Source organism: Planococcus citri, chromosome 2 (assembly GCF_950023065.1).
Source record: "Planococcus citri chromosome 2, ihPlaCitr1.1, whole genome shotgun sequence".
Classification (NCBI taxonomy): domain Eukaryota; kingdom Metazoa; phylum Arthropoda; class Insecta; order Hemiptera; family Pseudococcidae; genus Planococcus; species Planococcus citri.
Genome location: NC_088678.1, coordinates 8,805,215 through 8,818,015, shown reverse-complemented (window position 1 = coordinate 8,818,015; position 12,801 = coordinate 8,805,215). Strand labels below are relative to the sequence as shown.

The 12,801-nt window shown below is 36.2% G+C and overlaps 1 protein-coding gene across 2 annotated transcripts; it reads right to left on the bottom strand.

Annotated features, from left to right (window-relative positions):
• Window positions 1-10,669: 10,669 nt before the first annotated feature.
• LOC135834514 (uncharacterized) lies at window positions 10,670-12,132 on the bottom strand. 2 transcript variants are annotated; one of them, XM_065348443.1, is made up of 5 exons: window positions 11,867-12,132; window positions 11,706-11,784; window positions 11,453-11,523; window positions 11,221-11,365; window positions 10,670-11,144 (listed from the first exon to the last, which is right to left on the bottom strand). In XM_065348443.1, exons 1-5 carry the CDS (start codon window positions 11,951-11,953, stop codon window positions 10,798-10,800), a joined length of 729 nt encoding a protein of 242 aa, XP_065204515.1. In that variant the 5' UTR covers window positions 11,954-12,132; the 3' UTR covers window positions 10,670-10,797. The 2 variants fall into 2 exon arrangements, with proteins under 2 accessions (XP_065204515.1, XP_065204513.1); XM_065348441.1 differs by having other exon boundaries at window positions 11,453-11,562; window positions 11,867-12,130.
• Between the last annotated feature and the right edge of the window lie 669 nt (window positions 12,133-12,801).

Here is a 12,801-nt window from a genome sequence, read left to right as displayed (position 1 = left end):
CCATCTCCTAAATGTGTCTGGAAGCTCAGAATTTTTGAAAAGTTTGAAGTCATTATTTTTATGGTGAATTTTTAGGAGACTGCAACATGGACTAAAACTAGTAGTTTTCGAGTGTTCACAGTTGAAATGAAATGCAGGATTATTCAAAACTAGTTCGTTTTACTCGAAGAAAATAATATTCTGCGTTAAACTTTTCAAATTTTAAAAAATTTGCTAAAAATCCAAAAATAAATTTAGGCATCTACAATTTTGGTAACGATAACCTGTGGAAGTAAAGCTAATTATCAAACGACCCGATTTTATAAAACTTCAAAATGCTCTTATCGCTGGCAAAAAAAATTACAGGGACCTCCGGGTTGCGGCACTCATCCTTTGATGACCTCTACATAATTGGGCCTATACAGAGGCACTTGCGAAACATCGAAATATAGATAATCCATTATTTTATTTTGAATTTATTTGACATGGAATTACCTATTACTATGAACATTACTTATATAATTTTCCTGAGAAACCGACGGTAAGATTTTGGTCACTCGAACAGGGAGCAGATGCAGGAGGAGATGATGCTGCTTGCGTCGGCGATGTCGTGATTATCACGTCTTTTACCTCCTTTTCATCGTAGTTGGTTATAGAAACTGAAGATAATCGAGCACAGGTAGTAATGGAGTGCTGAAAACAAACACGAATTAGCCACAATGAAGCAGATACTGTGGAAAAGTAAAGAAGTAGATAATTTACCGAATAAAATGGACAGTATTAGAGGGTTTTCTGTCGATTGAACGCAATACAAACTTGACAACAAATAGGTAATTATGTTAACAAAGTAAATAATAAGCATAAGCCCTTCACTCACGACCAATGCTGTTACGCAGAAAAGTGAGTCCTGCGCAAACAAACGTAAAAATAAGTACATACGAGTATATGGGTAAAATAAATGTATACACGAACGTGAACGTGGTTCATTCCAAGTGTTTATGAACTTACAACAAATGTTCCGAAAAGGCCGAAGAACATCACAAAAATTTGAATGGAATAGTACAACAGAGTACAACCTGCCAAACGATCCCCTTTGGATATTGAAGAACGTCTGTCCACTGAAAAATTATAACCAACCACAAGTTACCTCATCAAGCATTTAAGTAAGTAGTAAAATAGGTGAAAGTGAAATATTGTTAGTTGCATGATTCTTAGGACAACAAATAGATTAACTGTAGACTAACTTACGGAATTTGACTAAAGCAGGCGGATCTACAATACTTGGGTCTCCATAAAATAGATAGAACCAGTTCCAAAACTATCAAAAAATTGAATTATTTATTCAAACCATAAAAAATTTACTTATATGTATTGTGAAGCATTGTTTGAAGCTACTGTACTTACAAGACCAATAAAACAAATATAATACATTCCAGTTTTCAACGAACAGCAAAAGCATGATCGTTCCAACGTTGGAAAACACCACATGTTTAGGGCCGTCTATTCGATAGATAGGATGGAGTAAAATACGATGTTCTTTTCAATATAAAAAACTATTCGACGATGTAAGGCTGAAATAGTGTAATGACGATATATACTTAAGTTTAAAGAAGATTTAAGAAATGAACAATTATCCACAAACTACAAAAATTTACAATTGAACGCGAATCAAAGTACATATAATAATTTATGTACCTATTATTTTTTTTTCATCTAAACTCTTCAAGAAAAAACTAGGTACTTAATTGCGGCAGTATAATGGAGCAAAACATCGACAAACACTGATTCGTTTTTTTTTTTTTTTTTTTTATCAATTTTCTCATTAAGCAAATCACAATTAATTGGCAAGATTATGCCTTATCTTCAAATACAGTATTTTTTTTTCTCTTTGAGAGAAGAGAATACCTAAACAAAGACGCATATAGGTAGATATTGGGAAGTTTTTCAATCGTTTTCGGTTACCTACAAGTAATGAATTATCGAACACGCTTTGTTGAGGTGTTTCTATTTGCCCACTTTACCATCCTTTAGCCCACATTTTCACGTTTGATTTTCCATTGAACAGTAAAGAAATTTAATATTTTGCAAAGATTTCTATTTGTATAATAGTCCAGGAAAATTAGATGAAAAAAAAGGGTCATTGGGAAAAGTGAGGGAGAAAGCTGAATTTTGGTATACTGGTCCATTTTTTTGTGCTGAACATGAATCCGATGAGTCCCCGGTCGTCCCTGGTGTGCGTTCTCCCCTATTGTGGACCTAAGCCCCCCAAAACCAGTTTTTTGCAATTTTCTCCCCCGCATTGCATTTTAGCGAAAAGTATGTGGTTAGATAAAAGAATCTACGTCAAATTTCCGATCTAGTGATACATCCACTTTCTTTCTACCCCCAAGGGGGTGGAACCACAACCATTCAAAAAAAGGGGGGTTCCCCAAAAAATACATAAGGGCTATAGGCGCCTAAGAGGGGTGAAATGGTCCCCAAAAGCGTTTAACATGAAAGGTGGGTACCATAGAGAAACCTCTGCGCAAAAAATTTCAGATCCACACCCCCTCCCCTTTTTTGCGGAAACCCCCTTTTTTGAAATTTCAGTAGCACTTTTCTCAGCCCCATTTCAACCGATTTTGAAAATTTTTCTGGAAGTTATGTATATCCTTGATAGGTATCCCCACAAAAATTTTCAACCCCCTCCCCTCATATTTAGCTATGGTAGATACTTGATGATGGTAGTAATATTCGTCAAAATGATGATTCATATGTTTTACGCCGGTCTGCAGTTCTGCACATTATTACGCAGTTGACAGAAGTTTATTCCATTCAACTCGTGCATATGTAGTTGTGAAAAATACTACCTATAATATTTCCTACCTATACAAGCATCGAGCTGGAATCATTACGTATTGAGTGTATGTGATTGCTGAACGAGCAAAGCGTAGCGAGTGAGGCAAATGCACGCAATACCTACGTAACTACGTGAAATTCCAGTTCGATTTTTGCATTGTTAGATGTTTTCATAATATCGTAAATGCGATGAAACAAACCGATCTATCTAAATGATTAACGAAATAGACGCAGCAGTCATGAGATGAGGTATTATGGTACCTACACTTTCTGATAATTGTGTCCGTCTCCGATTTGAACGGGACCGCGATTTTTGGAAAGAACATGTTCTAAAACCCCCAAATCCAAATTTTCAGCTGGCCAAGTTCATTTTTCGATTTATGGCGATTTTTTGAAAATCCAAAATTGACTATTTTGGTGATTTATGCTTTTTTTAAGAAATTACGTACTTGATCAATAAAAATGTTCAAAATAAGTCCTAAAACTGATATTAAGCCCCCCCCCCATCCAAATTTCACCATTTCCAGCCATTCTGGCGCCTCCAGCGCGATTTTTCAATTTCTCCAGAATTTTAAATTTGCTCCAGAAGGAGTGAATAATATGAAGTCGGGCAGCTAAAAATCGAGTTGTGTGTTATACTCGACGTGTAAACGAATTTATCCACATTTGAGCTGATTCTGGAGCGGACACCTCAAGAATGGTTTTTTGACCAGCTTTTTTTCAAAATAAAAATATTCAAAAATCAAAAATTTCCCGTTTGCGAGAAAATTTTTGAAATTTGCGCGAATCGCATTATTTCGTCATGAACAAGCCCCCTGGGGCCGAATTTCGCCATTTCCAGCCATTCTGGCGGCTCCAGCTCGATTTTTCAATTTCTCCAGAATCTTCAATTTGCTCCAGAATGCGTGAATATGAAGTTGGGCAGCTAAAAATCGAGTTGTGTGTTATTCTCGACCTGTTTAACGAATTTATTCACATTTGAGCCGATTCTGGAGCGGACACCTCAAGAGTGGGTTTTTGACCAGCTTTTTTCATAATAAAAATATTCAAAAATTGAAGAGAGGCGTAAGAAAGGCTGGAAATGGCGAAATTCGCTCTCGTGTGGTTAATTAATGACAAAATACAGCGATTTGCGCAAATTTCCAAATTTTTTTCACAAACGAGAAAATTTTTGATTTTTGGATATTTTTATTTTGAAAAAAAGCTGGTCAAAAACCCACTCTTGAGGTGTCCGCTCCAGAATCGGCTCAAATGTGAATAAATTCATTAAACAGTTCGAGTATAACACACAACTCGATTTTTAGCTGCCGAACTACATATTCACGCCTTCTGGAGCAAATTGAAAATTCTGGAAAAATTGAAAAGTATAGCGCTGAAGGCTCCAGAATGGCTGGAAATGGCGGAAATCGGCCTTGGGGGGTTTGATGCGGACTAAATATAGAGATTCACGCAAATTTCGAAAATTTTCTCGCAAACGGGAAATTTTTGATTTTTGAATATATTTTTTATTTTGAAAAAAGCTGGCCAAAAAACCACTTCTGAGGTGTCCGCTCCGGAATCGGCTCAAATAAGGAGAGGAGTTTTTCACTTTCAGTGCTTGACATAATTGAATAAAAATAAAAAATCACGTTTACAAGAAACACTGGATATATTGTTATAATTGCGACGGCCGTTTCGTTACAACGTACCATCATCAGACAAAGATTAAAACACAAGTGATTTGCAGAAAGTGCATACATGAAACAGAATAGGTGAAATACGTCGAAAAATGAATTGTGCAATGTACTTAAAATTTAGGGAAGGGGTAGGTGCGTTGTTGGTTGCATAGATGGAAAGCTGCGTAGTACATTACGTTGTATGTTTGATGGAGCTTTTATGACCTCATTAAGAACGTTGTATTTGTTTTCTACGTGTCTGAATATTTCGAAATCCTCCAGGGCATCCAGACGTTTTCCTTTTTTCTCAACATGGAGGGTTTTGAATTCGAAGTTGGAGGAATGGTTGTTGGCGAGTAGGTGATCAGCAAAGGTAGAGACTCCAAGTTTTTTATTTCTCCAAGCGCTGAGGTGTTCATTAACTCGGACTTTGAAAGCTCTGCCTGTTTGCCCAATGTAGATACCTTTACATGTGTTGCATCCCAATTTATACACACCACTTTTTCGGTCATTTGGGATTTTATCTTTATTATTACATAGCAAACTAGAAATAGTGTTGTTAGATTTAAAGGCAAATTTTACAAGTTTATCAGGTTTTAAGTGTTCCCAGTTGACCAAATGCTAGCAAATTTTGTGCTAGCGTAAATGGTGCCGGAATTTGAGACACTTTTTTAAAAAAATGCTAGCAAATCAGTTGCGATTAGGTCGCATTAGAGTAGCAGAATTGCGCACAAATAGCTAGCACGTAGCTGGCACAAAGCTAGCAAAAAGCTACCATTTTGTTGGCACTTTGCTCTGAATTCTGCTACGTACATGCGACTAAATCGCGACTGATTTGCTAGCAATTTTTGCAAAAAGTGTCTCATATTCCGGCACCATTTACGCTAGCGCAAATTATGCTAGCAAGAAGCTAGCATTTTGCTACCGTAGAAAAACTTTGATTAATTTTTAAAAATTCTGGGTGTTTACCTTCAACAGGTGGTAGTTTTCCAGGAAATTCCAAAAATTAGGTGACTGTCGCAGCTCAGAGGTAGCATAACGCTAGCATCTTGGGATAGTATAAGAAGAGTGATGTCACTCTTCTTACTTTTCAACAAGATACCACCTTGAGCTTATATTCAACTTGATGACACACTTTATCTAAGAGTAGCAAACTATACCATGAGAGAGATCGACGCTAGCAATTCGCTAGCATTATGCTGGCGCTTAGGTTGAAAAATCTCTTTACCTATTAAATAAAAAATGAAGTTTTTTTTTTAAATAGAAAAATTGTCAAAATTTAAAATTTGAAAATGAAGTATCGAACAATCCATGAAAATGAAAAATTTCAAAAACATTTGAACAACATTTTAGTCCACGGCAATGGGAGTAATTGCACCCCCTGCCGATCCTCCGGGACAACTTTTTCCTTAAAGGGGACAATTGGCCTTACTTACAAAATGGCGGCAATTTTGATTGAAAGGTCAGCCGAAATCGCAGATTTCGCGTTTCAACATAGGACGTGCACGAAATTTTTCAAACCTTACAAACGTAGATCGAAAGATCATGCAAAAATTCATCACCTGTCAAAATTTCAAGTGGTAAAGTACCTTTTTCGATTTTTGGTGAATTTTCAAAAATCAAATTTTGGCCAAAATGTGAGAAAAAATCAAAATTTTACCAAATTGACCAAGAAACCCGACATTTGGGATATACCCTATTTTTGACATGCCAAATCGATGGGAAACGGTTTCAACTTGTTTTGAGCAGTTCTGGAGCCTCCAGCAGATTTTTGAAACTCAAATTGAAGTTGTAAAGCTCAAATTTATTCTGAAAACTAATTTCAATACGCTACGAAGTACTGCAGGTGAATTTCAAGTCGTTTTGGAGCCTCCAGCGACTCTTTGAAAATTCCTGAAGCCTCCAGCAGATTTTTGAAACTTTAAATTTTCACAAAATTTCATCAAACTGAGATGGAGAGTCGAAATTCATTCTGCAAACTAATTTTAATACGCTACGAAGTCGACTGCTTGTGGATTTCAAGTCGTTTTGGAGCCTCCAGCGAATTTTCGAAGGTTGTATGGCGTTTTTTGGAAAATTGGAATTTCCTAAAAGTAGCTGGAAGCTTCAAAACCATTTGATACCTGCGAAGTAAATTTCAGCTTGCCAACTCCAATTGATTAATTAATGTTGTGGGAATTTCAAGTTTCAAAAGCCTACTGGAGGCTCTAAAATGACTTGAAGCCACCTGAAGTCGTCTTCAGAGGGTGTTAAAATTGGAGTGTAGAGTAAACTACAGCTTTCCACGTCCATTTGATGAAATTCTGTTGTCCCCTTTAAGAAAAAAGTTGCCCCGGAAGATTGGCGGGGGGGGGGTGCAATTACTCCTATTGTCATATGCAGGAATATTTTTAATGATTTTTATACCTATGTGTGCTGAGGGATGGAAAAGATACTTGCTCGCATTTTGCTACAATAAATAACGCAGAAAAAGGTTTATTGGTGAGAAATGCGTAAGATCTGGTAGCACGTTCCTATCATTTGACTACAAAGAAAACGCCAAGTCACCAGATGCAGAAACTAGAGATATGCTTACATTTTTCTAGAGCCAGATGGCTAAGTAAATGCTAGCTCAGAGATCCAAGAATATTACCTGAAGTTTCCTATCATAAAACTGTGAGCAGGTACAGTGATACGCTGGCATTAAGCGAGCAGGTATAGAGTGAGGCAAAAGCTAGCTGAGATATGCGAGAATATTGCTTGAACTGTCCTAGCATAGAACAGGGCTGTTAATACGAAACGAAACGAAACGAAAGACACAGAACGAAACGGCAATTTTTTCCTCTGGACACAAAACGAGACACGAAATGAAACGAATCAAAAAAATTACACGAAACGAAACGTTATAACGAAACGAATCATTTCTGTTTCTTCAATTTTTGGATTTTTATTGCAAGTTTTTTTGTAAATTTTGACCAAATTTGGCCAAATTCACTCAAATTTCATCCATTTAGAGTCTTTAGAGGGGTTCTCTTCTAAATTTATTAATAAAAATGTCCACTTTTTTCAATTTTTTGGCTGAAAGGAAACGAAACGAAACGACACGAAACGGCACGAAACGAAATGATACCACTTTTATGGAACGAAACGAAACGTTATAACGAAACAGTTTGGTTCAAAGAGCTCAACCGAAACGAAACGATACGTTTACGTTTCGTGTCCAACAGCCCTGGCATAGAATTGCGAGCAAGTATCCGCCAGTAATACGCTAGCATAAGGCGAGCAAGTTAAAGTGAAGTAAAAGCTAGCTGAGAGTCGCTTGAAAACAGCTCAAAAATTGCTAGAATTGAATTTGCTAGCGAAAAACTGCAAGAAAATCGCTTACTTTTAGCGAGATAATTATTGCTGGCCACAAAAAGCGAGTAAATTGCTAGCAACTTATCAAAACGCGAATAAAACGCTAGCTTTTTGCTAGCCTGTGGTCAACTGGGTATTTGAGCTTTTTACTTAAGGAGTTAGTAAGCTTATTGGTAATAGCACCATTATAGTAGAATTTTTTCCAAATTACGTTACTGTTATCATCGCGGAAAGTCGTCACCTTAGTCCTGAAGAGAGCATTTTTTCTCTTATGTAGAAGCTTTGGGACTGTGGTATAGGAATTAGGAATTAACGAGATTTTTAGAACTAGGAACAAATAATGAGAGGATAGGTATTAGGAAAATTCACGATTAGGAAATATTGGGATGGGTTTGGATTAGGATAAAACAAACCTACCTAACCACATAATACAAAAATGCTCTATTTTAACTCAAATTCACGAAGATATGTTTCAACCAATATTCTATCGAAAGAAAGGGATTTTATTTACAAGGCAGGTAGAACCTACATCATACACAATCATAGTTGGAACGTATCCCAGTGTAAAAATAAACTCGAAAAGTAAATTGAATTTACATACATTTCTAGACATTGCAAGCAAGTCGAAATAGTTGGAAATCTACTAAATCTATACCTAGATTATTCAGATTGAATCACTGTTTTAAATCCTTACCTAGATTATTCAGATGAATTCTAACTACTTTACCATTAACCTAATCATTACCTTGACCATATCAATAGTAGTTGGACTGAATCTATTCATAGATTATATCGTAGCCCTATACTTTGAAATAAGAACCTAAATGCTGACCAACATATTGGCTAGAGGATTTCCCTCAGCCTGCCGGTAACTCGATCAAGTAACTTACTCCATTAGAATTCTTGTCCAAATAATTAGTGAAATAAATTCATAGCAACACAAATAACACTCGCGTTACCGGAGAAATTATATCATTTTAATAAGTTCAAATTTAAACAAAATACTCGAATGCTGCCATGTAATGACAGGTAAATTTATAGATAAAAAATTACAGAAAAAAAATACGAACGCACGTTCTTAATCGAGTGGAAAAAACATACTGAAGAATAGATAGGTATTACCTATTGTCATAATCACTCGAGTTTCCCACCATAGATTTTAACCTTGAGATGGGCTCATTGAATTTATGTACCAAGTTTTGCCTAACTATTTCTATTTAGGCTCGTCTATAGCACAGGACTGCATCAGGAAGGTAGCCATTGTTTTTAGCGATTTCGCAGATAGTATCTAGTTCTTTTTGGAAATTTTGCTGAGATAGGGGTACACTGAGAAGGCGATCAACTAGGTAACGTAGGCCAGCTTGTTTGTGGTTGGGATGGTGGACAGAAGTATTGTTGATGAGAATGTCCGAATATGTAGGCTTTCTAAACACGTCAAAATTTAATTTATTGTGATCTATGGAAATACTGATGTCTAGAAAATTGATACTGAGACCACCTATTTCCAAAGTAAACTTTATTGGGGGTGAATTCTAGTTTGCTATGTAATAATAAAGATAAAATCCCAAATGACCGAAAAAGTGGTGTGTATAAATTGGGATGCAACACATGTAAAGGTATCTACATTGGGCAAACAGGCAGAGCTTTCAAAGTCCGAGTTAATGAACACCTCAGCGCTTGGAGAAATAAAAAACTTGGAGTCTCTACCTTTGCTGATCACCTACTCGCCAACAACCATTCCTCCAACTTCGAATTCAAAACCCTCCATGTTGAGAAAAAAGGAAAACGTCTGGATGCCCTGGAGGATTTCGAAATATTCAGACACGTAGAAAACAAATACAACGTTCTTAATGAGGTCATAAAAGCTCCATCAAACATACAACGTAATGTACTACGCAGCTTTCCATCTATGCAACCAACAACGCACCTACCCCTTCCCTAAATTTTAAGTACATTGCACAATTCATTTTTCGACGTATTTCACCTATTCTGTTTCATGTATGCACTTTCTGCAAATCACTTGTGTTTTAATCTTTGTCTGATGATGGTACGTTGTAACGAAACGGCCGTCGCAATTATAACAACATATCCAGTGTTTCTTGTAAACGTGATTTTTTATTTTTATTCAATCGGCTCAAATGTTGATAAATTCGTTAACAGGTCGAGTTTAACACACAACTCAATTTTTAGCTGCCCAACTTCATATTCACGCCTTCTGGAGCAAATTGAAGATTCTGGAGAAATTGAAAAATTGCGCTGGAGCCTCCAGAATGGCTAGAAATGGCGAAATTCAGGCTCAGGGGGTTTGTTCATGACAAAATAATGCGATTCGCGCAAATTTCGAAAATTTTCTCGCAAACGGGAAATTTTTGATTTTTGAATATTTTTATTTTGAAAAAAAGGTGGCCAAAAAACCAGTTCCGAGGTGTCCGCTCCGGAATTGGCTAAAATGTGGAAAAATTCGTTTACAGGTCGAGTATAACACACAACTCGATTTTTAGCTGTCAAACTTCATATTCACGCCTTCTGGAGCAAATTCAAAATTCTGAAGAAATTGAAAAATCGCGCTGGAGCCTCCAAAATGACTGGAAATGACGAAATTTGGATTTGGGGGGTTAGTATCAGTTTTAGGACTTATTTTGAACATTTTTATTGATCAAGTACGTACTTTTAAAAAAAAAAGCATTTAAATCACCGAAATACTTAGTCAATTTTGGATTTTCAAAAATTCGCCAAAAATCGAAAAATGAACTTGGGCAGCTGAAAATTTGGATTTGGGGGTTTTAGAACATGTTCTTTCCAAAAATCGCGGTCCCTTTCAAATCTTAAGGCTCTACAGGCAAATCATTGAAATATCGACGATCCATACGTAGATAGTTTTATTTTCATTTTATTCATCTAACATGGAATTGTCTAAAGTACGTACATATGAACTCATATGTATAGGTAAGTAAAGTAAACCAGTGCAAAAGTTACATGGTACGTCTCCTCAAGGAGCATATGACGGTGGTTCTTCATTCATGACAACAGAGTGAGAAATGTAACAAGGTGAAGATGGGATTGCAGCTTGAGAACACTCATTAGGCGAATACATCGACAAATCGGGCTGAGTAGAGACAGGAGCATACGGAGTTCTTACAGCATACGAAGAATTTCCCTGAGAAATCAGCGGTAAGGTTTGTTCATTCAAACAGGGAGCGGATGCAGGAGGAGATGAAGCAGCTTGTGTCGATTTCGTGATTTTAACGTCTGTCAATCGATGCTCGCATCTATGCTCTGTTTCTGATATTTGGCTGAAGAAGCTGAAGATAATCGAGCAAAAGTAATAATGGAGTGCTGAAAACAAACTCGAATTAGCCACGATAAAGCATGATACTGTGGAAAAGTAATGAAATAGATACGAGTAATTTACCAAATAAAATGAACACTTTTAGAGGGTCTTCTGTCGATTGAACCAAGTTTATACGCAGCCACAAATAGGTGAGTATTTTGCTCAAATACATAAGAACCATAAGCGTTTCACTTATGGCCAATGGAGTTAATAAGAAAAGTGAGTCCTGTACAAACAAACGTATAAAATATACATGAATATTGAACGTGAACGTGGTTCTTTCCAAATGCTTACCAGTACGAGTATGACTTACTAGAAGTAAGCCGGGGCAAATCGCGATGAACATCACACAACATTGAATGGCGTAATAAAACTGCCCATGATCTACAAAATGATACCCATAAGATGGATATAGACTGTCCACTGAAAAATGATAACCAGAAGTTACCTCATCCAACATCCAAGTTGGTAGTAACTACATAGGTAGTAAGATAGGTACCTGGTACCTAATACCTATTCTAATTGTATGTATGAAACTTATTGAGACTATACTTAGGCTTACTTACAGAATTCGAGAAGATAAGGCGGATCTGTTTTTGAGCTTCCATCTATATGTAAATCTAATAAAGGCGCAACGTTCCACACCTAACAAAAAATTTAATATTTTTATTCATGCCAAGAAACATTTTTATAGGTACATCGTAAAGCGCCATTTGAAGCTACTTACAAAATTAATAAAGCAAATATAATTCACTCCAATTCTCAATGGACACGGACAGCAACACCACCATTGTTTCAACTTTGGAAAACACATGTCTATAGTAGATAGAGATACTTAAGTCTTTAACATCGAGGTATCCAAAAACTGCAGAGAATTATAATTGAACGCGAATCAACGTTGGTTTTTATTTTTACATCCAAACTCGATCCAGGCAATAACTAATCGTGGCTGTAGCCGAAAAATATCGATAAGATCCTAATTCGGGTAAGTAATCACATAGTAGAAACAATTAGTTTCCTCGTCAAGCTAATAATCGCGATTAATTGGTAAGATATTAACGTCTTATCTTCTAATGGTATTTTTTCCTCTGTAAAAAAAGCGATTAATGTACTTACTTAGGTACCTAATCAGAGACCTATATTGGGAAGTTTTCCCACTCGCTTTCGGGTTCATAATAATATGAATTATCATACATGCTTTTTGGGTTGTTTATGTTCACCCACTTTGTCACCCTTTGGCTCACAATTTCACGTTTGCCTTTTTTTATTGAACAGTAAAGAAATTTAATCATTTGCATAGGTAGCTTTCTATGTATTTGTAAGGATTATTTTCTATTTTAGCCTTTCATTACAATTGAAGGAGCAAAGATTGATTGAAATATTAAATGTATTATAATATGTACCTTAAAACTGTACAGTTTGCGGATTTTTTGCTAAATTTTAAATCATAGCTCTGAAATTTAGCTAGATTTTGTAAATTTTGATTTTTCAAAAAAATGTTCATCATCAAACTTTCAAGATTTTAGACAAATATAAGTAAGTACCTACCTACATTTTTTAAAAACTAGATACCTACCTTATGTACCTGTATGAGGTATACCTTTTGTTTTGCAAAGTTGGAACTCTCCACCCCCCCCCCCCCCAGTTGTTACCTCGGGTGAG